The sequence below is a fragment of the Notamacropus eugenii genome, chromosome 2 (assembly GCF_028372415.1).
Source record: "Notamacropus eugenii isolate mMacEug1 chromosome 2, mMacEug1.pri_v2, whole genome shotgun sequence".
NCBI lineage: Eukaryota > Metazoa > Chordata > Mammalia > Diprotodontia > Macropodidae > Notamacropus > Notamacropus eugenii.
This window is the reverse complement of record NC_092873.1, coordinates 435,625,514-435,652,778: the sequence shown is the minus strand read 5'-3', so window position 1 is coordinate 435,652,778 and position 27,265 is coordinate 435,625,514. Positions and strand designations below refer to the sequence as shown.

The 27,265-nt window shown below is 45.1% G+C and overlaps 1 protein-coding gene and 1 long non-coding RNA gene across 26 annotated transcripts in view; one reads left to right on the top strand and one right to left on the bottom strand.

The window, feature by feature from the left end:
* Nucleotides 1-27,265, bottom strand: part of PLEKHA6 (pleckstrin homology domain containing A6) — a 218,170-nt gene that overhangs the window by 38,988 nt on the left and 151,917 nt on the right. For 21 of the 24 annotated variants that reach the window (XR_011975555.1, XM_072648090.1, XM_072648096.1 and 18 more), the window contains 7 exons: nucleotides 17,009-17,089; nucleotides 15,567-15,681; nucleotides 13,783-13,887; nucleotides 13,053-13,125; nucleotides 9,581-9,681; nucleotides 4,908-5,110; nucleotides 1,769-2,308 (listed from right to left, as the gene is read on the bottom strand). Coding sequence is in view for 23 of the 24 variants with exons in the window: in XM_072648090.1 (XP_072504191.1) it covers nucleotides 1,769-2,308; nucleotides 4,908-5,110; nucleotides 9,581-9,681; nucleotides 13,053-13,125; nucleotides 13,783-13,887; nucleotides 15,567-15,681; nucleotides 17,009-17,089 (1,218 nt within the window). In the remaining variant the exon portion in view is untranslated. The other 3 variants (XM_072648097.1, XM_072648093.1, XM_072648112.1) reach the window with 3 other exon arrangements.
* The window catches only part of LOC140529443 (uncharacterized), a 32,076-nt gene continuing 26,943 nt past the window's right edge, over nucleotides 22,133-27,265 (top strand). For both annotated transcript variants that reach the window (XR_011975558.1, XR_011975559.1), the window contains exon 1: nucleotides 22,133-22,221. This is a non-coding gene — a long non-coding RNA (uncharacterized lncRNA). The remainder of the gene's footprint in view (nucleotides 22,222-27,265) is intronic.

Below are 27,265 nucleotides of genomic sequence, written 5' to 3'. Positions count from 1 at the left end.
CAATTTTCTGTTTATATTCCCAGCACGCAGAGCTTGACGCTTAGCAAGCACACGATGTTTTTGCACTCAATCATCTTTGAAGAGATGATAATTGAGCCAGCGAGATCAGCAAAAACAAAAAGAGGGTAAGCGATCTCTGAGGCATTTCCTAACTCTAAAGTCATAATCTTATGAATGTACTGCCTCACTTTACAGATGAGGAAACTGAGGCTGGAAAAATTCAGATGATTCCCCCCCAGGGTGACACCCCCCGCCCCCAAAGTCAGCAAGGGGTGGTGCTGGGCCTGGAAATTCAAACCCTCCAGCCCTGGGCCAACAGTCTTTCTATGACATCACACTGCGGGGTGTTTCTCCACTTCCACCACTACTGCCTCATCCTTCGTTCCCTCTACCCATTCCATATCCTCCAGGTTAGGAGTAAGGATTCATAGGAATAATAGCTAGCATTTATGTAGTTCTTTAAAATGTGCAAGACACATCACGTTATTATCTCATTGGATCTTTGCACAACCCTGTGATGGGTGTCAAGAGGTACTACTATCATCCCCATTTTACAGATGAGGAAATTGGGACAGACAGGGTCACACAGCTAGCGTCAGAATGCATTTGAACTCAGGTCTTTTGGACTCCAACTCTGGCACTCTGTCTACTATACCACCTAGTTGTCCTTCTATCACAACCAACAAAACATCCAACAGGTGCTGGCCTTACACATAGGTGGGTTAGTGGCATGTGGAATATGGTACAGAACATGGGATCTGCTTCTAGTTTGAATAACAGCTCTGCTATTTACCACCATGTGGACCTCAGTCTCTTCATCTGTAAAATGAGGGGATATAACTAGATAGCCCCTAAGGTTCCTTTTAGCTCCAAGTTTATGATTCTATTTCGAGAGCCAGGGAAGGACATCCTCCCTTCCCTCTATCCTTCCCCTACACAGAAAAGCAATACTTCTCACATCCTCACTCAGCTCATTGCTGCCTAAAATCCTGTTCTTCAAGTTACCGCTTTCTAGCTTCTTTTTAAATGAAAAGTCATCCTCCCCAGAGTATGCAAAACATTTTTTGATTTATACCTCAGTATAAATGGCAGCAAATCCCAGAACTTGCACTAGAATAGAAAGATCTCTAGGCAGGGTCTAGGCAGGGTCTAGGCAGAGGTGTTCTCTGAAAAGGTTATTCAGAATGACTGGATGCCAGACCAAGGGTCAAATAACCAGGTGCTTGTGAAACCATCACTTGCTCTCTCTTAGGCCTGCCCAGGAAAATGGTCCTGAGTAGGGTCAGAGGAGCAAAGACTTAGAGCTAGAATAAACTTCAGAGATTTCTCATTTTACACATGAGGAAACTGAGGCCTTGACTTGACTTGCTTAGGGTCATACAGGTTGTAGAACAGAATCAGAGAATCCGAGATTTGGAGTTGGAAGTATATCTAGTATAACTTAGAGGTCATATGTCCAACATAATTCCTTCCCCACCCCCCTTTTCTTTTTAGAGATGAAGAAAATTATGTTCAAGGTAAGAGTGATACAGGTAATAAGTTTAACAGAACCAAGATGTTCCCAGTGCTATTCCCTTAGGGAGAGACCACCAGGGATAGGAATGAAAACTTCAAAGATAAGGAGATGAGGGGGTGGAATATGTCTGGGCAGAGCTGGTGGGGCCAACAAACCTATTTTACTCAATAACACAGATGTGTTCCCAATAAGACACTAGTGGGCACCCTGCCAACCCTTTCCCCAAGCCTTCCCACTCCAGCCAGGTCTTACCTCCTAAGATCCTCAGGCGGCGGTGCTCCCCGACGTAGGTTCACCCATTGCTGTAACTGGTTCATGGAGCTCTTCCGCTGAGCAATCTTGTCTAGGTTGGTTCGGGGTGGGAAGCTCCGGCGGTGCCCAATGCTCTCCCCATCCTGGGGTGGAAAAGCAGTGCTTCCTGGCCTGCTGGGTGAACTGTATTGCCAGCCATTGGGTTGGGTCCCTCGATCACCACCGGGAGACACTCGTGGGGCTTCTGGGTAGGGGCTGCCTGGTTCTAATGCTGGTTCTGATCCAGTCGAGACACCATTGGCTTTCAACAACGGTTCTTTTTTGACTTCTGCTTGCTCCAGCTTCCGCTCTGTCTTTTCACAGCCTCGGCCATCTCCTTCCCCTCGTGTCTTGGACTCTGGCTCCGGTTTGGGGATGCTGTTTCGGGGTTGATGGTGATGATGGTGGAGTTTGCTGGGTGGGATATTCTCTGAGTCTGGCTTCTCAAGATTACGGGAGGCTGAAGGTGTGCCTGTCAGTAGATCCAGCCCCTTCCCAGTGCTGAAGCAGGGTTAGGAAAGAAAAGAAAGGTGGGGAAGAAGGAACCAACGAAAACAGAAAGGCCCAAGGTAGTAGAATTTAGGCTTCCTGGAGTCTACCCCACTCTTGCTTTGCTCCAGCCACATGGGCCCATATAAGCCACATGAGTCCTTGCCAAGCTCTCTCTATCCCAGGGGATCTTAAGCTTTTTAATATATATCCTAGACCCCTTTGGCAGCCTGGGGAAGCCTAGGAGCCCCTTCTCAGGTGAATGTTTTTAAACAGTTGAAGGAAATGCTAAATATCAGTTAGAGGTTCTTGAAAATAAAGATGAATTTTTTTCTTCATCCAAGATCCTTTGAAATCTGTACATGGGCTTCAGGTTAAATACATCAGCTCTAGCACATAGCAGTTGTTCACACAGGTCTCCTCCTTCTCCTCTTTCTCCTCTCCTCTTTTCCCTTTTCTTCTCTGCCAACCCACGTTCCTCCCACCTTTTAAAACATAGCTATAAAAAAGGCTCTGCCTCCACATTATGCCCAATTATATATCATTGCTTGTTACATTCAAGTGTATGTGTTTGCTGGTGTCCTCCTCTGCAAGTGGCCCAAAGTCTCTTAACCTCTTGGACAGGAAGCTCCCTGAGGAGGATGGCTATGTCTCCTCCACTGACCCCAAAAGAAACTTTTCCCTATCAGACTGGGAATTCTCCAAGCCACAGTGCTTGCTCTATCCGACGAGGAACTCCCTGAGGCTAGTAATGCTCATCCCTCTCTCCGTGAAGTCTGTGTAGCCCCCATCAGGATCAGGGAAGAAATTGCCTCCAATGCTCTCCCCTAACTTTATTAGTATGGTAGATGTGAAATGACTCTTTTGCATTTGCATCCCCAGCACTTAGCAGAGGGTTTGGCACACAGTAAGCACTTAAATATTCATTCATTCACCAGCTCCCAGAGGCCAGTGGTTGTCTCTTCCATCAGATGGGGACCTGCCTCCAACACCAAGACTTTACTGTCTTCCTCAGGGCCCATATTCAGTGATTAGTACAGACAGGGGCTCTGCCCAGAGGCTGAGTTCAATTGATTTGCTTATTTAAGGATCTACAGGCCTCTGGTCAGACCCTGTTAGACCTGCTGTTCAGTCCCAGACTCTACCAACTTGGAGAGAAGGGAAGTTGATGAAGACATCAAAGGCTATCGGGTCAAATCACTAGAATTAGTTGATATGGAGAGAAGGAGAGGGAATAGGACAGCAGGTTATCACTTGTGAAATGGAGGACAACCATCTCTATTGAATCAGAGGAAGTATGGCTGCATGGCAGCAACAAAATGAATGAATGAAAATAACCTAAATAAAATGACCAAGTGAATGTCCTGAATCTCATTCATAGGACATTAGACAGTGACTAAGAAATTCATTCCTCCCATTTGTAGTACATAAATCCCTCCTCTTTCTCTGTGCTCATACAGACACTATTCCTGTATAGGTCCTCAACACCTCTTGCTAGGACAATCAACACATGAAGTTTCTACTACGTGCCAGGCACTATGCCAAGTGCTAGGGATACACAAAGAGGCAAAAGAGAGTCCCTGCCAGAGAGTTCACAACTAATGGAAGAGAAAAAAATGAACAAATACACACACACACACACAAAAACAAACTATATACAGGATAAGTTGGAAATAATTAACAGAGAGAAGCACTAGGATTAAGAGGTGTTGAGTAATCCTGTATGAGATGGGATTTTAGTTGGTAATTAAAGGAAGTCTTGGAAGTCAGTAATGAGAGTAGAGGAGGGAGAGCATTCCAGCATGGGGAATAGCCAGAGAAAATGTCCAGGACTGAGAGATTTAAGGTGTGAGAAGACTGAAAAGTAGGAGGGTGCTAGGTGAAAGGGCTTTGAATGCCAAACAGAGGACTATTACAGTTGGTCTCCCTGCCTCAAGTCTCTCCTCGTTTCAGTTCATCCCACCATCCACTGCCAAAGAGATATTCCTGAAGTGTAGATCTGACCTGGTCAATCCCCTGCTCAGTGAACTGAAGTGGCTTCCTCTTACCTCTAGGATCAAATGTAAATTTCCCCATTTGGCTTTTAAAGCACTTCATAACTTGGCCTCTTCTTTATTTTCCAGTAAATACATCTTACATCTTACTCACTTCCACCAACTCTGTGACCTAACTACACTGACCTCCTTGCAGGAACCTGGACATGACACTCCTTTTCCACTTGAGTTCATATCTATCTTGTTTGTATATATGTGGGTATGTTTGTGTGTGTGTGTGTGTGTGTGTGTGTGTGTGTGTGTGTGTGTGTTGCCTTCCTCATCAGGATAAGCTTCCTGAAGGCAAGGACTGTTCTTGTTTAGGACACTGTTAAGTATCTAATGGGTGCTTGTTGAAAGACCATCCCTTGAGAAGTAGGCTCTCCCCTTCAATGTTAGGTAAACAGTAGTGGAGGTAGGCAGATAGGTAAAATGATCTTTAGAGACTTCACTGGAAGTAGCATTGGGAAGGTCAGGGGGATGAGAATGGAGAGGATCATGAATGTCTTTTTTCCCTTGACACCTTCCCACCATCCCTCTCTCCTCCTCCCAAAAGGGTTTAGCCCAATGGTGCTTACTTGTGGCGAACAGCTTGAGGGGCTGACCTCTGAGCTGGAGGAATCTGTACCCGGGCTGCCTCACCCATGGCCTGGATCCAGGAGTCCTGCTCCTCAGGGCTTTCGGCACTGAAGAAGTAGGTACGGACCCCAGCATGCTCAGCCTGTGGGGAGAGGCAGTTCGTGGGATCGGCCTTGGCCTCTCCTGCCCAGCACACCGTCACCTGCAAAGAGAGGAGATCAAAGCTCACCAAACAGGCAGGCCAGGACATCATTCCTGGGCCACTCTCCTCCTATTTGGTGCTCAGGGTCAATGATGGGGGGCTGGGGTGGGGGAAAAACACCCAGAGCTATCCCAGATACTCCAACCAAGATCCAAGTACTCACGTCAGTGTGCCTATCTGCTCCAGAGGGAGCTGTAGCAGTCACACCACAGGCAGGATAATTAAGCATGCCCATATCCCCCACTTTCCTTTTGATTTCTTATTTTACTCTAAGGACAATCACCCTGGATTTGAGGGAGATTCCATTGCCAGGCACCTACAAGTCTGTCCCTTGGCTTTCCGCCTAAGAAACTGGCACCATTTCTCCAGTGGGGGGCTAGGGTGAAGGGAAGACAGCCAAGCCTCTATGTTCACAGGCATGCAAGGGGGCATGCACTGTTACATGGGTGGGATATACTACCTAGTCGGTGGCCACAGGCGGGCACAGCGTGCAGGAACCCGGAGGAGAGCTCCTGTCCAGAGGAGGGGGATCCTCACACGATGAGAAGAAGGAGAGATAGAGAACAGGTCAACCAACCACCACAGGGGAGGAGAAGAGAAACAGTAGAAGGGTGGATTTAGAGAAGGAGCAAGAAGTAGAGAAGGGAAGGAGGTAGAAGGGTGGTCAAAGAACAACCAGAGGGAAGAAGAGACAGTAAGGAGGAGGAGAGAGAAAAGGAGCAAAAGTAGGACAGGAAAGGGGGCAGAAGGGCCAGGAGAGGGAGTCAGCCACAATCCTATTTTCTTTTAAGGTGGCACAAATCTCTTTGCCCATTGGTGCCCACTATCCCCTGCTGAATAGAAAAGCCAGCATCAAAAGTGTTGAGACTGGGAATTAGAGCATGGAACATGAAATCTTGGGCTAGTTCTGCCTATACTATGCCTTTGTTAATGGTCAGAGTTAACTTACAGGGCTTAGCACAGTACCTAACACATACTCAGCTTCTTGAGTTGAATTATTGAATCAGACTAGGAACTCTCTGAGACTGTACCTTCCCCAACAGACTATGGGAGTTTCCTGAGGGCTAGAACAGGGTCTTCTCCTGGGGACTAGTCACCTTTTTAAGACTGACTCTCAAAAACAGAGTTGCTGTGACCAAGAGTTGAACCATGACCAGTTCAACCAAGAACAGAACCCTAAACAGGCACCATGGAGGAAAAAATAAAGGAAAACACCTGGAGGCAGAAAGATGGGAAAATATCTAGAGGCTAGGGGAAGGAAAGACTAAAGGAATGAATTCATTAATTCAGCACATATTTATGGAGCATCTCTTATATGTGGAGTTCTATTGGAAGACACAAGAGGGAAAAAGAAAAGGGTGCCATTGTAGAATTAAGCCAGTAAAGCTAGAGATACGAGTCTATGTAAAACAAAGCAAAAAGAATTTCAGAGGAATGGAGTGGGGTATAAACAAAAAAGTACTGGACTGAAGACTTCTGTTTGAACCCTGGCTCTGTCACTTTGCCTACTCAAAAACTCTGACTTAGGAGGAATATCGGAAAGCCTCTTGTCAAACTCATCTTCTACCTTTGTGACTTTGGGTAGGTCGATTCAATTTAGTTCAAATCACATATTTATTTGGCACCTACTACGGGCGGGCACCTTCCCTTTCTGGGTCTCAGTTTCTACATCTGTAAAATGAGGGGAGTAGACCGGATAATCTCTAAGATCCTTTCTAGCTTTAATACTCTACAATTCTCATTGAATGCCTTCTCAGTAGGTGGAGGAGAAGATGGAGAGAAGGAGAGAATTCGGAACTCAAAATTGGGGGAACAAAAGGTTAAAAATAAAAAATATTTAAAGCATTTTATGATTTAGAATGGGCCCTGGGAAGAAAGAAGATAAGAGATCAAGGGTTAGAGCAGGGGTCCTTTTACTTGGGGTCTGTGATATGGTTTTAAAAAATCAACTTTAAATAACTATATATTAACATAATTAGCTTCCTTTATAATACTATGTATTTTATACATTTAAAAATATTATTCAGAGAAGGGGTCCATAAGTTTCATTGGACTGTCAAAGGGATCCATGACCCCCAAAAAAGGAAGAAACCCTCATTTAGAGAGATGATGAAGATTGGAGGGGCCTGGGAAAAAACGGTTAGGGAATAGGACTGAAAAAACTCCCCAAATGGAGAGCGATGCCATAGAAGTCCAAAGACTACCTCAACTCCCTAGGGTTTTCTCCGTTGGCCAGGAAGAGGTTAGCATACTCGGCACAGGATCAGGCAAGAGTAGACCCTGACGCTGCATTATTAAGGATCCAAGAGTTCCCTTGGTGGCCACTGCTGGACAAGCCTCCTCTCTGTCTAGGTTCCCCTCCCCTCCCTGGGAGAAGGGTCAGTGAATAGGCAGGCACAGACAGGACCCTTTATAGGCCAATGAACCGAGCTCTCTCTGAATTGGGCTTTAAAGAGGCCAGGGGTGGGGGGAGGAAAGAAAAGAGATGAAAGGATCTGGGGCTTACAGCACCAATCTGTCAGTCAATCAATATTTCTCAAACATCTGCTGTCTCCAGCCAACGCCACTAGGCCTAGATGGTGTGCTCATGTACCCGAACAGGTTTGGTGGGGAGGGTGAGACAGTCTGCTCATGTGTGTACAAGTGTGTCTGTGGGGGTGTGTGTCTGTGTACATCAGGATGGTTTGTTTTTGGTTAAACAGCACGTTCCCATTTCCCCAGCCAGATCCAGGGCTCCCTGGAGTCAGGGCTCTATTAATTGTTCTTTCTGTTCACACCCCCGAAACACACACACACAACCCCAGGAGACTAGAAACTAATTATGTACCATTAAATAATTCCCTCCCTCTTGCCTAGTACTTGCCTACACAGTGCCCATTCCTTTCTGCAACCAAGTGGTCACTAATTCAAGGACAGAATAGGTGAAGAATTTAAAAAGCTCAGAGAGTCTAGGCACTGGGCATCTCTTCCTAGGGCCTGCCACCATCTCCATGGAAGGGCCTGGTTGTCCAAAGGTTAGTGTTATAGCTTTGGCTTCTTTGTATTCTATAGAGACCCAGTGATCAGAGAGATCTAATAGTTTCATCAGAGACACCTGGGAGGCAAGAGAGGAAGGTGCAAGGTACCTCAGGTGAACAAGGATTGTTCAGCTAAAATCTCTCTATTATAATGAAATTCACTTCCTACTTTCACCAAAAACAGACAACAAGGTCCTTGGTGTCGAAGGACTCCAGGGACTACCTTGTGACCTTAGGGAAGTGTCTTTACCTCTCTGGGTCTCAATTTCCTCAACTGTAAAATGAGGGATTTGGACTAGAATCACCTCAAAGGTCCCTTCCAGTGCCAGCCTTCTGTGAATCTCTGAACAAGGTCCTGTTCTGCTTGGCCCCAGAGGGTGGAGCCAAGATCAGTAGATGAAAGTTACAAAGGGGAAGATTACAATCCATAAAACTTCCTCTGGGGGTTTTCTAATAATGGAATGGGGTATCATTGCAGGAGGCTGAAGGACTACCTATAGACCGAAAGAGGAAACCTATCTAGATATAGGGTGGGTTGGTGACCTTATTCCAGCTCCATGATTCTGGAGGCCTGAGACTGAGAAGGGGACTTTTCAAAGGGGAACTGAGGATACCATAAGCTTCACAACAACTCCAAAAACTCACAGCACACATGCTAGAAGGGAATCCTTAGGCTCTGGGGGTTGGAGAGCAGACCATGCCAGGCTAGGTCCCACTACTCTCCTGGCACCAGAGTATGCTTTGGTTGGGTTGGTCATCCCTTTGCCTGGTACACAGCTGGGTTCTGAGAGTCTGGTCTTAGGATTCCCACATCAACACCACCAGGAAGACTGGGAAGTACATAAATACATGCCAGGGAGAAAAGGGCACGGGGAGGGATGACTTCACAGGGCAGGATTGGAAAATCTCCATGAAAGACCTATCCCCCACGTCAGGCTAACAGTACTCCCTCCTCTCACCTACCACCTCTCAGAAATCTGAAGGTTTGTTGATGCATCCATATCTCAAAGGATTCTGGGATGAGTTCCACCAAAAGGACAGCCTTCTTGGAGAAGGTGGAGCCTCTGCCATCCTAGCCCTGAAATACCTTTCATGGTGTTCTGGGTCAGTGCCAAGAGAGCCTTCCTCTAAGAGGACTGGGAAAGGAAAGTCACCTTTTCCCTTCTCAGATCCAAGAGTGTAAAATACCAAAAGCACTGGTTTTGAAGTCAGGGGACCTGGGCTGAAATCCTAGCTCTTCTATTCACTAACTATGACCTTGGATTTCAGTTTCCTTATCTATAAATGAGAAATTGGGGCTAGCAGGCCTCTGTCTTTCCAGCTCTAAATTCTATAAGAGAGGGTTGACTTCTCACACTGCACCACTCTGAGAAGACCTGATTTGAGAGCTAGGAAGACAAGAGATCAGGAGGTAGGTAGGATGGCCCGTGCCCAGCCAGGGTGGCCCACTGACCTTAAAGGTATATTTTCGGCTGATGTTATCCGAGGGCTGCACAGCCCCTACTCGGAAGCTCAAGAGTGGAATGCTTCCCAAGATGCTCTCCTCCTTCTCATCTGTAGGAGACAGAATGATTGGGACAGGGAGATGAGGCACGATTAGGGAGAGGGGACCCCTGGTAGGGGCCTCTGCTACTCTGTATGCCCTCAGGTCCCTGGCTAGTAGTAAGGACTCTAGCTCCGATTCACACCCCAGCATTGCCCCCACCTCCCAGCTTCCAGCACCGCCTCTTGGCTCTTTCTCTCCTCCCATTGGGGATCCAGGTTCACAATGCCCAATGTTGAATTATTCATCCTGGCTCACAGAGGAGCCCTTTGGATTAGACAGTCCAGACCCCAGCTGCCAGCCAGAGGTAAGGCTGGATAAGCCAAATGGGGGCAGGGTAGAGGAAAGCAGGGCCAGGCCCAAGGAGACAAAGCATTCGTGGCCCCAGGATAGTTTTTAAAAAATGGGCCCTTCTGTGTGTTATTGGCTACTGGTCAAAAGGTTTTGAGTTTTTACTATATAAAAATTGATCTATCACAAATTAAAATCTTCAGGCTGTGGAAAGGGGAATATTCTTAGATTAAAAATGCATATGTTGATAAAAGGCCACATTAAAAGAAAAGCAACCCCCACTGTAGCCCTCTGCTTACAGAGCCTTACTCAATGGCTCAGCAGGCCTCTCCTCAGTTCGCCTCAGCCCTACCCCTTCCTACCACTTTCCCATTTCAGCCTCAGGGTTGGAAAGACTTCCAGCCAATTTTAATTTCAGGCTCCAGGGGAAAAAAACAAAACACCTTTTAAGGGTTAGAGTCGCCTCTAGCCCAGAGGCTGGTGGTATTTTCGTTCAGGTCCTTTACCTCACAAAGCAATGGGTCTTAACATCTCTTCAACTCCCTGGAAGAAAAGGTCAGTACTTTCCTTCCAGCTCTGGAAGGCTTTGGCTGTGGCCACATTATCTGTGACCTGGGGGCCTAGTAATCAATAGGGAGATTAGCTGAGCCTTTTACCGAATGCTCTCAGCAGGCCCCCATGTTAGTCTCTTCTGAAAGTGTGGATAAGAGAGCATTCCCTAAAAGCAGGATTCTACCAAATATCTCACTTCCCTTTCCCCTCTGGAGACTTTCTTGGGGTTCCCCACTGCCTGCCAGCTGGGCTTATGCTCTTGGAGACCATTCCCATTCCAAGCCCTGTACTTCCCTGGCACAGATCCCACCTACCAACCCCCCCCCTTCACCCTAACTTCACCCCACATGAGCTGAAACCATAGTAGCCTGGGGTGTAGGGATACCTGGAAGAGGGTGGGGGTGTCACTGGGTACAGAGTTTGTTTGCCAAGGTTAATGATTCACTGGGTAGCTCCCAGGAAAAACAGAAAGACAGGTGTCTGGCATCCCCGAATGGGAGAAATAATGACCTTTCTGGCTTCTGAGAGGCTTTTCTCTGGGTCTAACTCATATCTGTGCCATATTCCCCTGAATTTCATCATTCAGAGACTACTAGTCCTTCATCTTGTTCCCTTCTGGGGGGGGGGGGGGGGGGAAGTATATAATGAAAGTAAAAAACAACCCAGTCGCTGCTGGTGAGACACCCCAGAATGATCTTTGGTCACTTGGGATGGGTGGTAGGGTTCAAGCCAAGCTGTCTAATATGATTACTGCCCAAGGTCATCAGACACAGATCCTGTATAAAGCTGTGCTCCTCAAGTGTCTAGAGCAGGAGTGAGGAACCTGGGACCTTGAGGCCACATGTGCCCTCTAGGTCTTCAAGTGTAGTCCTTTGAATCCAAACATCACAGAATAAATTCCCTTAATAAAAGGATTTGTCCTATAAAACTTAGAGTCAGTCAAAAGGCTGCACCCAAGGACCTAGAAGGCCACATGTGGCCTCAAGGCTGCAAGTTCCCCACTCCTGGTACAGAGGTCATTACTAAAAATTAAATTAGGCATTTTAAAATAAAAGAATACATTTGGTATTATTTTATAAATATATATATATGATATGTAATACAAAATAAAATTATACATTTTTATATGTGTATTTTGTTCTGAATGACCACTTCCTAAACAAAATATTCATATAAGTCTATTGAAATGGCACTGATAGTCAATATAAGAACTGATTGGAGGCAAAATTTTAGAGTCTTTAGATTTTCATTTTCCCTTTCCAGTTAATTTAATGTTATGAATTTATTCTACTTTAGGAAAAGGGTCAAAATTTCATGAGTCTCAGGAAAGAAGAATTACTTCCTCAGTTAAACGCATATGTGTTCTTCCATTCCTTCCTTCCTTTCCCCTGACATTTCCCATTTGTAAATTTAAAATATGAAAATGTATTATGATTGTATTATATTTATCTAAATACCTTCATATTTGGGGACACAATATTCCTGATTTGGAGGAACTCAAACTTAAAACAAATTATAACTACTAGTATATGGAGTAACTTCCCTCTGAGATAACCTCCCATAAAGAATGCAAATATTATGTATGTGCCCAGTAATGTTCATGGGGTCTCTCCAGGGCAGAGATGGTTTTTTGTTCTGGCTTGGTCTTACTTTGTATCCCCAATACTTGGCACAGAATCTGGCATCCAATCAGTGTGTAATCGATGCTTATTGACTAATTCTTCCCCACACTCCAATTTGCATAGTTTTGGGATTTGCTTACCTGTATACAAGTTGTCCCCACTCCCTTCCCCAAATATAAGCTCTCTGAGGACAAGCATTGTTTCCTTCTGGGTTTTATATCCATAGCTCCTAGCACAGTCCCTGGCCTGTAAAAGTCTCTTCAATAAATGTCAGTTGAATTCGCTGAATCGTGTTGCTATGGGGAGTTTTGATAACTAACTGCCCAGCTTCAGAGTCTCCGGAAGGAAGTTAAAGGGAGGGCAGGACCTTCTAGAGCTCCCTCAGAAGTATGACTGTGGAACCTTTCATTCGATTTAGCTCCTCCTCCTTCCTTCTTCTGCCCCACCCTTAGTGTCCTCTCCCAATGCTACCCTGCACCTTCCAAACCAGTCCACAAGCACTTACTAAGGGCCTGCAATGTGTAAGGCACCACGCTTTTGCTGCTGTCACTGCTGTTCGTCCTGCATTTGTGAAGGGGACCAAGGATATCATGGGGCGGTGTGATTTGTGAGTGAACTGGATTTAAAGGAGGCACAAAGATGTCGTCAGCCTCAGTCTCTTTTCCAGAGTCATCAAAGTCCAGTGGCAGGACAAAAGTCAGGATGACTGGCCATCATGGTCTAGGACTCAGTGAATGATTTTGGCATCTTTAAAGACAGAAACACAGTGTGTATGTGTGTGCATGTGCATGCATATGTGTGTGTGTGTGTGTGTTCAGCTCTGCTCAGAAAGTGGGGCTGGGCAGAGAAAGTATGGGAGGTCCTCCTGGGGCTCTGGGGTTGTCCCTTCTCTGGGGATGAGGAGGATACAAACTCACCTTTGTAGTAGAAGAGACATCGATCCACCAGGACAAACCAGCGTTTATTCCATTGCTTCACCCCAGAGCTGGCCTGAAGAACACACAGAGAAACAGACTGCTGTCAACATGGTACAGCAGAGAGGACATCGAAGAAGACAGGAGGCCTAGGTTCTAGACACTAACACGCTATGGAACCTTTGGGGAAAATCCCAACCTCTCAGCTCACTCAGAGGATAAATGAGAAAGGAGACCACTCAGTCAGTCAGTAAACAGTTATTAACTGCCTTGTATGAACCAAGAGCTAGGGATATAAATAAAGCTCTCAAGTAGTTCATAGTCCAACAGGAGGGACCACAAGCAAATGTCTGTGTACAAACAAATTGTATACAGGATATATTCCCAGAGGGAAGGCATTAGAATTCAAGGGGATTTTTCTGTAGAAGACGGGACTTTTACTTTATCTAGTTCTTGAATGAAGCTAGGGAAGCCAGGAGGTCAAGCAAAATGAGTAAGGAGAAGATTCTAGGTATGGGGCAAATGCCCATACACTAGAGGTGGAGTGTGCCTTGTTGGAGGAATAGTAAGAAGGCTGATATCACTGTCCATGGTGGCTAATCAGAACATCAAGTGAAGCAGGGTAGAGGGAAATGAAGATAGGGCCAGGACAGAACCCTGGGGGCCACCCACAGTCTCTGCAGAGGTACAAGAAGGATAGAATGGTGTCCCAGGGAGCATTGAGGAAAGGTACCTGTTTGAAGAGCCAGCCACTCTTCGTGACAGCAGCATTGGGGTTTCGCTTCATAGAGTTGGAACGTTTGCCAAAGGCTATAGCTTTGCGGGAAATTCGAGATGCCTTGGAAGAAGAAAGGGAGGAGAACTCAACTCTGCTCACCACATCTCTTACCTCCTTGCCACATCTCCCAAGATGGCTGCCTCTGCTTGGAGGTGCTGCTCCTCCCTCTCTCCCTTCCTTCCTCCCTCTCCTCCTCCCTCTCCCTCCCTCTCTCCCCTTTTTTCCCTCTTTCTCCCTCTCTCCCTCCTCCAACCCCAAAACCCTCCCAGCACCTAGAGCCTAAGACTAGGAAGGACACAGATCTGAGTTCTGGTCTCAGTTAAGTGACTCCAGACAAATCACTTAGCCTCTTTCCTTAGAAGCCCAGGACAGTTCCCTCTTGTACACTTTGAGGGTGATCTGTGTTTCAGCTTTAATTATTTTGGCTGTTGAAGCCATAGGAACTGTCTGTACCTGTTTTATCGTTTCTTCTTGGTAGGAAAATACCTCAGATAGCAAGTGATTTGCATAGTAATATGGCCCTCGCCCCACCTCCCATGCCATCAGAAGAGTTCCCGATTGGTTGAACAAGCTTAGGGAATGTGCTGCATCCAGAGGGCCCTGGTGGATAAATCCTACCCTTCACCCCCTTCACCCCCACCCCAAAATAAGCCTAGGGGCATTCTGTAAGGAAAGATATGGTTCTTGTCTCTGGGCCAGGAGGGAGCAGATGCTCTACGCAGAGAGAATCTTAATGAATCATGCTCCTCCAGGAACTGAGTATGTAGCTAGACAGAATCGCTAAATACGTGAGGGCCCACCTGGGCTAGGACCAGGGAGACTTTTTAAATTCGCATTTCCAATGACCTTATCCTAGTATGCTATTTCTAAATTATAAATTTTCTTCTCTGTAAAGAGGCCCTAGAAAAATATGTTCTTGTGGTGTGTGGAAGAGTATAGCAGCTGGTATAAGAAGGGAGTGCATGCTTACGCCAGGTATTAAGAGGCAGGGGCAATGGCAAAAGGGAATGGGACAAGGTAGGTAGGACCCAAGAATCCACGAAGGATCAAGATCAAGAAAGGCCCAGGAAGTCTGGTGTCTAAGGTTGGGATTAGAGATCCAGGCAAATTTCAAAAGTAGTGAAGTTGAGGATGTAGGGGATGAATGCAAAGATTTCTTGGACTGGTGTAATCAAGACAATGATCTTTTAAAAAGCACTGAACTTGGGAATACCAAACTTGGGAGTTGCAAGATCTGAATTTAAATCCATGGGGTAGCCTAGGTAAGTCTTCTAACCTCCCTGAGGCTCAGGTTCCTTATCTGAAAAGTGAGAGAGTTAAATTAAATGGTATCTAAGGTCTCATCCAATTCTGGATATTTCAATCCTATAAGATACTGGGATTCCAGGGAAGTCCAATGGAATACAAAGCCCTGGATGGAAAACTTTATCAGGACCAGTTTTCTCATTCTTAAAATGGGGATAAGTATACTTGTGACACTTCCTTCACAAGGTTATTATGAGCATTAAAGGAAGTAATAGAAAAAAAGTGCTTAGAATATTTTTTCTTTTTAAATTACACAAAATCCAGACCTTTCAGGGATTTTAGAACACTGGGAGGAGGTCTCAGGGAAGAGAGGTCATCTGGATCCTTCTGATAGCTCAGGGCTGGGGTTAACTGTTTAGTTAGATGGACTGGTTTCCTTGGCTTAACTAGAATCTCCCCAGACTTTGACTGGGACTCTCAGGGGTAAGACTTACCTTGACACTGGGCCGCTCTGGGGGGACCTCAGACACCATGTTGTTGTTGGCTGTGTCACTGGGGGTGGTTGTCGGGCGCTTTCCACCAGTTTTACTGGACATGTCCGAGGCAGATCTGAGTCCCAAGTAAGATAGGAAGAGAAGAGGGAAACTGTTATGGTTAAGAAGTAACACTTGCTTCCTTTTTCTGTCTCCCTGCCTTCTCCTAATTGGGCCAGGATCAACAGAAAATTGGTACTTTGAACGTCGTCCCCCCCTACTTCTTTGCAAAGATAGGGAATTATGGATATAGAACATTGCATACACTATCCCCCAAAATTATATATGTCAGTTAGTTTTGCTGAACTACTTCCCCCTCTTTTTTATACTTTAACCTCAGTTATAAGGCAAAGTGCTCAGGAAGGGAGAGGGAACGTTGGGAAATGTAGGTGAATAAAAACAGAAGATATCAACAAAATGTTAAGTGTTAAAAAATGAAAGTAAAATCACTTCCTAGGGATCAAGAGATCATCTTATTCTGGGGAAGACTCATTCCAATTATCCCCAGAACTCTATTCTCTCCTTTTCTGAAAAATTAGCAGCAGCTCCCATTCATTGACTCAGCCCCCACAAGGTGCTTCAGGACATCCAAAAGCTCCCTCTCCTTTCTCCCCTCTAGTCTAAAAGTCAGAGTCAATCATGAGAACTGCGTCTTTTAATTGCCTATGATTTCTACCTGATTTCCTATTTGAGTTCTTAACTCAGTTCTCATTATTAGGACTGTCGTTATTTATCCTTTGCTCTAGAAGAGGACTATGTCATCAGGGAGGTGATACCATGAATTGCAAGCAAATTGGATTTAAGTGAGGAAGGGCTGTGCAAAGTCACCAGCCTCACTTTCTCCTCCAGAGTCATCTGGGTTCAGTGGCCAGATAAAGGACAAGATTACTCTCCATTATTAGGAAAATGATGCTCCAAAACAGCAATGCCATCCACTCCATGCCTGATTTTAGCCTTGATAATTTACTCAAGATGTGATCCTCTCTGATTATGAATTGAACCCCTTTCTGGTCACCAAGACCCATATTAGACCTCCCCCTCAGCCCATACCATCAAAACTAAATCCAATAGATACATTCAACAACATTTTACTGAACAAACATTAATTGCCCAATGTCTGTTGACCTCTATGCTCAGCACTGAGGGAGAAGCCATGATAAGTAAGGCATGGCTCCTGCCCTTATGGAGCCTAAACTCCAGTAAACTGGTCTAATCTTTGGAAGTTCTGGGGAAAGTAGCAGAAAATGTAATACTAGAAGTGTTCCCCCAACACTTCTGTATTTAAGAATACCCTAAATACCTTTCTTCCCATCCCGTTTGATGCATAGACAGTAGATATTAAAGGAAGAAGGCACAGAAGGTACCAATAGCCTAACAGGCAGCAGAAAAGAGGGCAAGCTTACTTTTTCAAATCAAATCTTCTGTTTTCTTCTGGGGTCTGGCCAGTCACTGGGTGCAGAAATGTGTTCCGTCTTTCATTGTGGCTGGAAGAGGAAGAGAAATGGACATATGAAGGTGAGAGGAGTAAGAAGAAAGGTAAATAATACACAGGCTAATGCAGAATATGGAGCACATGTTTGGAGACTGGTTGGCAGGACAAGAGCTACCCTCCTTCCTCAACTGAGAGGCAGTGTGGCATGGCGGATAGATCACTGGATCTGCAGTCAAGAAGACTTAGGGTCAAATCCTCAGATATTTAACTTGCTTCGTGACCTTGGGCAAGTCATTTAACCTTTCTGTGCCTCAATTTTCTAATCTAAAATAAAAGGGTTGAACTCTGGCTTTTAAGACCCTTTCCAGCTCTAAATCTCTGATCCTATAAACTCCTGATAGAGTAAGCAGGTAAGCTGGGGTCTGAATGAGACCCCAAGCACCTCCAGTCCTAGGAACTCTTTTTCCTGAATCCCCAGAACTCAGGGGAGTTTACCTATGTTGATGTCGGCCTTTCACAGACACCCCTGATTATGGGACTAAAGTGGCTATATTTGACCCCTTCACTACTACTCAGGAAATGTCTTGGGGAGGAGAACAGAATTGTTTCCAAGATCCAACCTTAAACAAAGTAGGGTTACAGTTGGAGCTGAATGTCAGGATGTGAGTCTTCTGTTTCCAGGGACAATTCTTGCCAATTGGTGCCCTGAATTCAGGAGGCACTCAATAAGCATCTGATAAATGAATAAACAAACCTGTCCTCTCAGCTCCTCCACCACGCCTCAGTCTCTCCTCTTTAAATGGGGTATGGGATCATCTAATTCCCATTTTGATACTGAGCAAGGACTCAGTCATACCCCAAACCCAAAGCTCATTACAAAAAAATCTCCCTGACCAAGGACTGCTCAATGAGGCCTGAAAGCCTGGGAACTGTCAAGCCCTGGGGTAGAGTGACAGCATAACAGACAGATCTAATTAAGGGATGCTGTGGATGGGGAGGCAATAGGGGTGTTGGGGGGAACGGCTGCCAGGAAGGAGACAGGAGAGGTGATTAACTAGGCACTGGGTCTTTGCAGAGACAGATGGGATGGCAACATCACAGTTGCTATTCTTGGAGGCCCCTGTCTGGGCTCCCCTGACCAAGTAAATGTCATAAATGGATATGCCTGAAAGTAAGGTACTGTTGGGTACCAGGTAAAGGTAGAGAGGAGAAGGGTAAGGACATTCATTCAGAGATGAGGACTTGGGTCATCCTGTGTAATGTACACCCCTGAGCAGCCTAGACAGACAGGGCAGGGTCTACTCTACTCTGGCATAGGGAGAGGATCTGGTGTGGCTGCTCAGTGGACTCTTGGTCCCAATGCCCTTCTTTTATTCCTCTCAACATGTACCCATAGAAAGGTACCCACTGTTTTACTTAACAAGCTATAGGGTAATAAACTGGAGATAGCTTAACAAACGTGGTACATAAACATAATGCAATATTACTGTGCTGCAAGAAATGACAAATATGATCATACAGAGGATGGTGGGAAGAGATATGAGCTCATGTCAAGTGAAGTCAGCTGAACCAGGAAGACTACATACACAATGGCTGCTCTTTTGCTGTTCAGTCATTTCAGTCCTGTCTGACTCTTCCTGACACCATTTGAGGTTTTCTTGGCAGAGGTACTGAAGTGGTTTGCCGTTTCCTTCCCTAGATCATTTTACAGATGAGGAGACTAAGGCAGAGTTAAGTGACTTGCCCAGGGTCACACAGGTAGTGAGTGTCTGAGGCCAGATTTGAACTCAGGAAGATGAATCTTCCCAACTTCAGGCCTGGCACTCTACCCATTGAGCCACCCTGCTGCCCATATACAATGGCTCCAACATGTAAAAATAATAACAAAACCAACTGAACGCTGTGAAATGATAAGGACCAAACTGTGGTGCCAAAGAAAGCAGATGAAAGGGCACCTGTGTGGGATTCTTTACAGAGGTGGGGGACAAAGGGTATGGAACACTGCATTTAACATCAGGCATTGTCCAACAAGTTAGTTTTACTGAACTGTTCTTTCCCTTGCTAAGGGATGACTCTCTGAGAGGAGGAAGGGATACATTTGGAAATGTAGGTAAAAACAAAAACTATTAATAAAAATGACTATTTTTTTAAAAGCTATGTGGCAATTAACTCCAAAAGAGAACATGGTTATAGAAACGTAGATTTCTAATTGGAAGGGACATCAAAGTAGTCCAAGTTCCTCTTTTCACAGATGAAGAGACTGAGACGTAGAGTTTAAGACCCAAGGGGACCCAAGTAGAACACATTCCAGACATTAAACTCAGGCCTCTGACTAAAGCACTTCTAGCTTTGGCGCCTTTATCTCCTAGGAAGGTGACGTATACAAAGGAGTCCAAGAGTAATATGCTAACTCCATCAAGATCTCACCCATCTCACCCCAGCCTCACAGATCTCAGTTTAGCTGGCAAGACCGGTGGGTTAATACAGATTAGCTGAGTTCTGAAAGCCCTCAATGGGCTTTGGGGCATCCTTTATTCTTACTCCAATTCACCTATCTTTAAGGAACCAAAGTTGGGCCCAACTTCAAAAATAGAAAGGTGAGTAAGGGGGAGGGGTGAAAGTATTGACGTGGATCAAAGAATATAGAAAAAAATATAGGAACTTCTTGAGGTGATAACCATAATCAACCTGGCCTCACCAATTAATAAGGAAATCTAACTAACTTCCCAGTCCAAACTGGGGAACTTGGCAACCAGGAGGCCAGACCTGGCCAACACCTACTGCAATGGATACAGGGTGTGGTCTGGTGGTCCAGGATTCATTTTGGGGGCCCCCTATTCCTTAACCCCTCCCTTCCTTTACCCAGCAATGAGCCCCAAATTCTAGCAACACAGAGTACCCTATAGCCAAAGCTGTCTAAGCATCTTCAGGCATCCTCTGTCCCAAGAATCACCCTCCATGAACGACTTCTCCTTGTTCCCCCACCTCCAAAAAGGGGAGTCTGTGATAGCAATGGCGCCTAGAAGTCAACCTCTCTATCATTCGCAGCACAAAGTCACACTTAGGGCCAGTTTCCTCTGTCCCTGAGTTATCCACCAGCCCCTCCTGCTCTGTATATTTCCTGTGGGTACACATACACACACACACACGCACACATGAACATACATCTTTCCTCCATCCTTCCCCAGCAATTCAGGGAAGGACAATTCTCCTTCTCCCCCTGACTTTCCCACCCACCAACTTTCCCAAGTAATGTCCTCTCCTTTGTCCCAGCTACACCGATTCTAGATGAAGTTTCTCCTTCACAGACACTGCAATGCAGCAACCATTGACCTAACTGCTATTCTCTTCCCCGCTTCAGCCCATACGGACCCCCTCCACCCCCCTTTCCTAGAGCCCAAATGGGCTGGGCTGCCACCTGGGTCAGCCCAGCCCCTTCAGCTTTCCTCCTGTCTGGCCCTCCTTCACACAAAGTGCAGGGAAGGGGACAGGGCAAGCCCTACCTGACTCTTCGATCAGCACGAAACTTCAACATCTTCCTGGGCAGTTCTGTACCCAAGTCGGCAATCTTAGTCTCACTGGCCCCCTGAGTCTAACATCCCTCCAGGAGGTAAGTCCTCTGGCCACAATCCCTGGTCCACGGTCGCATCCCAGGGCCACGGCAGGGCCACATGGATTCTGCTGATTGTACCCCACCTACCCAGCTCCCACCTCTTGTTGGGGAGTAGGGTGGGGTTCTTTCCCTCAGTGGAGAAAAGGGGTATTCTACTGGGCCTGCTGCTTTTTCAGCATTCTGCTTAAATGCCTGAAGGTTGGAGGCATACGGGAGGAACACCAAGAGGAAAGAGGATCTAACCATCCCAGTTCAGGTCCCCAAGGAAAAAAACGCTGAATTAGACACACACACACACACACACACACACACACACACACACGCACATGCACACAGAGCAGGTGTACAACTTCCAGGCGGCTGGACCTCGATGAGCTAATGAGACAGAGAAAGGCAAGAAGGAGATGGGAATAGAAGCTGCATTCCAGTCTGCATGGCAGAAACTCATGCCAGTTCTTTAACTGCAAGAAGGAGACGTCCTCTCCACCTCTTCCACCTTGGCTGGGACCATGGTGCCCTCTTAGGCAGAAAAACCAAGTATGCTCTTCCAATGTCTGGGAGGAGCCTGGAGCCACAAGGGTTAAAGGAACTCTGGGTTCATTTGCCGCTGCTGCTGCTGCTGTTGCTGTACTCACCCAGAGAGATGGGATTGATTGAATAAGTCTCCCCCCTCTTCCCCTTAACCTGCCCAGCCCCTCTATGGCAACATCGGCTTAATTAATGAAGATGCGGCTGTAATCATCTCCTCGATGACAAGTCCCCTTTGGAAACTACACCAGGTTGCTCTTCTCAAGACTTGATGATTACAGATTTAATAAGAGGCAATACCACCAGGCTTCGGGTCCGGGAATAGGGATGGTAGAGGTTAGGAGTTGGTGGAGGGGACCCTGGCCATGGCTTCAGGAAATATGGAAAAGAAGCATCCTCTGGGAGCTTATGGGGGGAAAGGGAAGCCAAAGGGAGGTGGAAGGTTGATGGGCCCAGTGTTTATTCCTGAAAATCTTCCCAGATGTAAGATGATAAATTCCAGCCGGTGACTGAAATCTACATAGAAGCAGGCAAGTTCATCCGAAGTCCTTTATTCCCCTGAGAATAGTTCTATGTCTGCCTCGTTTGCTTGATATCCCCCAAGTCTTTGGGACAAATGCCCTTCTGAATCTATCTTCTTCTCCTGCTTCCAGATAGTTCTGAGCCTTACTCTGCCCTGCTACCAAATATCTCACTGGTTCTTCATGATCACAGGTGGGGCTCATCCTGTCGGCAAGTTCTTGCCGATGCCCAATTTAAATCCACATTGACTCAATGTCAGCCCATCTTGCTGCTGGGGGGAGGGGGGGTGGCTGGAGCAGCAGAAGCTCCTGCTAGCTCTTTTTTTTTTTTTTCCAACTGTACCAGCATCTATTGACATCACAGGCAGTTGTCAAGGTAAGGTTTGTGATGACATAGCAGACACCAAGGGGGAGTCGCTATATAATATTATGCTTTGAAAATGGAAGTGGGTTCAGAGAACTTCACAACTGAAATGGAAAACAGTAAGCAGATGCCTGATTTCACCCTGACCAAGAGATGAGGTAGCCTGGTAGGATTTCAACTGAGCTCAGCCTTCAATAGCATTTAAATAAGAGCCATTTAAATAACTCCATCAAGCTAGTCAATTCATTCTGCTGTCGGGAGGCTGGGGCGACGGGTTTACATTTTCTAACTGGTTTTTAGAAACATTTTATGATGGCATTACATATTATAACTCTCTCATCTTGAGATGAAATAGCATTATATGTTTTATGTGAGATGTTGAGCTAAACCTATTTTCTGCCCTACTTTTTCCCAGTTGCCCTGACAGTTTTTGTAAAATAGAGAGTCCTTAACCCAGCAGGTTCTGAGTTGGTTTTATTGAGCACTGTTACTATGCTTGATTTCTTCTGTGTATGGGAATTCATAATTAACAACAATAATAACAGATATCAATATACAGGACCTATCATGTGCCAGGCACTATGCTAAGTGTTTTACAATTATTTCATCTGCCCCCAACCCCAGCCTCTCTAGCAACAGGGGTTTAACGAATAAAGAGGTGATCTTTACAACAATCATGTGAAGAGGCTGGATTTGAACTCAGGTCTCTCTGACTCTATCCCTCACCACCCTAACTATTACACCACCTAGTCTGAAGGAGTACTATTCTTCTTAAAAAGGAACCAAGAACCAGGTTGGAGCTCAGACAGGAGTGTGTTGGAGGAAGAAGTGACAGTTCCAACCCAGTCTCAGTTTACCATTTTTAAACAGTCACAAACTACCTATTTACCTACAGCATCTAGTTACTCAATAAGGCTCTTTTACATGCTATCTGTGTAATATTGAGCAAGTACTTAAATTTTCTAGGCCTCAGTTTCTACATCTGTAAAATGAGGGATTTGAGCTTCTGAGGTCCCTATCTTGACATCTGATTCAATGACAATCATTTCATTTTTGCTCTGAGTCTATGTAATATTCTTCATTCAGCAAGTTCTTGGGTGGGGGAGGGGAACTCAAGGAGCGGGGAGAGGAAATGCCACTGACTGGTAGAAAGGCCAGTGTTCCCCTTGACAATACCCCACCTTTCCTTTCCACAAATGTCCTATTATTAAGGTAGGGCTTCAGAGGGCCCATTTGAGGCCTGGGTCTCCCAACCTTGAGTCCTTGCCCCACACTCAGAGCCAGGTATCGTCTAGCTGGAGACATGCTTTTTCTTTCCCGTCCTTACTTGCTCAAAAAATTAACTCTTTCCTCATTATAAGAGCAACTCAGTTTCTGCCCCATCACCTCCATACAAAGCATCCTTGCCTGGTTTCCCCCTGAATAGACAGCTTGGGCTTTGCTCCATTTTGATTAGGAGGGGAAGAAAATTAAGCTTATCTTCATTGAAGGAGGAGGAGCTATTCGTGGCACATGAGGAAAATTATTTCTCTTCCCCTGGAAGGAGAAAATATCCTTTTTTCAAGAAGGAGGGGCCTCCCATAGCCTTTGGTTAAGGTATAAAAGTTAAATTACCTCTCCAATGGCCCAGAACAGGTACAATGAGGAAAAAGGAAAAGAATCTCAGGGGTCTCCCTTACTAGTTATCTTTTCTCATTTGGGCCCAAGAGCCCCACAATTAAATTATCTGTCATGATGGCTTATCCAGAACTATCTGCAATTTAATTCAACAGATATCTGTTAAACAATAGCTAGTATTTACATAATAGCTGGCATTTATATAGGCTTTAAGGTTTGCAATGAATTTTACAAATATTACTTCATTTTTATCCTCACAACAACCTTGGGAAGTAGGAGCTATTATTATCCCCATTTTATAAATGAGAAAATGGAGGAAGACAGAGGTTAATTGACTTGCCCTGGTCTAGTGTTTAATCTGCTGTGCCATTTAGCTGCATCTAAATGCCTACTGTATACTGGGCCCTGTGCTGGGCCTCCAGAGGCCAAAGATAAAAAACAAGCAGCCCTTCATGCTAAAAGAACTTAATTATGGAGATGTAGTATATAGACAATGTAATATGTATATAAGTAAGCGAGCTACAAAGTAAAATGTCATGGAGGCCAAGGGGAAATCTAGAAGAAAATTTGATCTAAGAAAATTTGAGAAGAAAGGTCACTTTCAATTGGGTGCCAGCAGCCTGCTTAGTAGGAACCTATTACTATCCCTATAGCCAGCTTTCCAGGCCAAGGAGGATCATGGGTGGGAGGAGGGTGGAGGTGGGGGTAGAGGGACAGAGGTTCTGGTGATGTTTGTACAATTTCTCTCAGACAAGGCTCTAGCTTCTTCTCCTTCTATGGCTGTTATGGAAATGGGTGGGGCTCTTGACTACAGAGGGGAACTATGGAAATTTAATATATCTAATATATCTTAAGCCATATTGGCCTCTCCAAATCTTCCACTTCTCCTTAAAGAGGCATGTACAACAGATAAGGCACTAGGCCTAAAGTTAGGAAAACCTGAGTTCAAATCCAGCCTCAGATATTTACTGGATCTGACCTCTTCTTGCCTTAGAGGAAACTCACATGTACAATAGGGATACTCATAGCACCTACCTCACAGAACTGTTGTGAGGATCAAATGGAATAATATAAGCAAATAGTACAGCACCTGACATATAGTAGATGCTATGTAAATGCTGTCTATTATTAATTTTTTATTACTATTTTGAAGAATTTGCACACAGAGATGATCACACATAGCACAGTGTTCAATAAACCCAAACTACCAGGTGAAGGACTCCCTGTGTGGCAAAAACTGCTAGGACAACTAGAGAGAAGTCTGGCAGAAATTAGGTTTAGCTCAGCATCTCACATATAACACGTACACAACCACCACCAAGTATTCGTTTAGTAACCACTATGTGCCAGGCATTGTGCTAAGCATTGAAGATACAAAGAAGACAAAAGACAGTCCCTGCCCTTAAGAAGCTCACATTCCAACGGGGGAGACATTGTACTGAGGGGAGACTTTCCCCCATTGTAACAGGAGAAACTATGTACAAACAAGGGTGAATTTTGCAAGATACATAACTGCAGAATTCTATAAATGCAAGGCAAATTTGGGGTATTCTTAGGGCAGGTGCTAGCATTTGGAGATACTGTCTTCTTTCAAAGAAGATTTGAGTTGAGCTTTGAAGAAAGTCAGGGTAAGACAGGAGTGAGGATGAGAAGGGAGGACATTTCTTTTCTTTTTTTAAAAATTTATTTATTTAACTTTTAACATTCATTTTAATGAAATTTTGGGTTACAAATTTTCTCCCCTTTTATCCCCCCCCCCCCAAACACCAAGCATTCTAATTGCCCCTATGACCAATCTGCTCTCTCTTCTATCATCCCTCTCTGCCCTTGTCTCCGTCTTCTCTTTTGTCCTGTAGGGCCAGATAACTTTCTATACCCCTTTACCTGTATTTCTTATTTCCTAGTGGAAAGAACATTATTCGACAGTTGATAAGGGAGGACATTTCAAGGGCTAGAGATAATAACAGAAGATAAAATGGTCAACTCTTATTACAAGATTGCCTGGGGAAATGGAGAACTAGACATCGGGGAAACTGCCCACTGGGAAAGAAACTAAAATAGGCAAATGGGGGTAGAGGTAGGATCAGCTTAGTTACTGCTTCTCCTTCTACGTCTCCTCTCTATAGAGCTCCAAAAGGTGTGGATGCCAGGGCATGCATAAATGCATCCTTCAACATCTAAAGATGTTGAACTTGATGAGTGTGAACTTGAGGTTAAATGGTAAAAATAAAGTGGAAATCTCTCTTTGGGGACTCCCACCTGACTTTCAAGAAGCCTCCTCACCTGTTCTCCTGCCTTATAGCCCAGTATTCCACCTCTTAGGCTGTGTCTCATTTCCTCTTTTCCAAAGAGCCTGGCCACTGACCACTCACTAATCTAAATAGGAGGTGTTATCCCTCCCAGGGATAGGTGCATTTTCATAGACTCTATCCTACCAAGAATGAACAGGAGAGGCTGCCTAGTCCAAAAAGTATCTGAACAGGAATCCCCTCTATGATATCCCTAACAAGTAGTCATCAGTCTCTTATGTGGGGCAGCTAGGTTACACAATGGATAGAGTGGTGGCAGTGGACAGTCAGGAAGATATGAATTCAAATCTGGCCTTAGACATTTAGTTAGCTATGTAACCCTAGGCACATCTCTGCCTCAGTTTCTTCAGGGGTAAAGTGGGGATAATAATAGCACCTATCTTCTAGGGTTATTGTAAGGATAATAATTGTAAAACATTTAGCAGAGTGCCTGGCACATAGTAAGTCTCTCTCTCTCTCTCTCTCTCTCTCTCTCTCTCTCTCTCTCTCTCTCTCTCTCTCTCTCTCTCCCTATCTATCTATCTCTTGCTGCATTTCTTTCTCTATATATAGATAGATTGAGAGAGAGATGTTAGCTATTACTACTACTACTACTACTACTACTACCAGAGACTTCCAGTACTAAGGAAGCCACTCCTTCCCAAGACAGCCCATCCTACTTTTAAGCACATCTAATTGTTAGGAACTTTTTCTTTACATCAAAACAACATTCTCCTCTCATCAATATCAACCCATAATCCTTAGTTCTGCCTTCTAGGGTCAAGTAAAACAAACCTAATTCCACTTCTACCAATACTGAAGATTCTCCTCATATGGCATGGACTCCAATGTTCATTGACTATTTCTGAATGAGATCCAATTTTCCAACGTACTTCTTGAAACATGGCGCTCCCCTTATAACTCAACACAGATGTGGTCTGGCCAAAGTAGAGTACAGTGAGATAATCCATTTTTTCATGGTGGATGCAATAATTCTTCTTAATGCTTACATTTTCATATAGAGGCCCTTGAGGAAGCAAAAGCTCATTTAAGCCCTAAGAAAATAACGCTCTCATTTCAGGAACACTAACAAGAAGTGGAGGAGATTGATCATTCCCTTTAGCCTGTCTTCCAACTTGTAAGGTTGGCTCTAGATGGCAGCCCACTCCACTTATGGATACCTATAATTCTCAGCAAGTTTTTTCTTACACCAAAACCAACGTCTCTGAAACATCTACCTGGTTCTGCCCTCTTGAGTCAAGCAAAATAAATCTGACCTCTCACAAAGAATCGAACC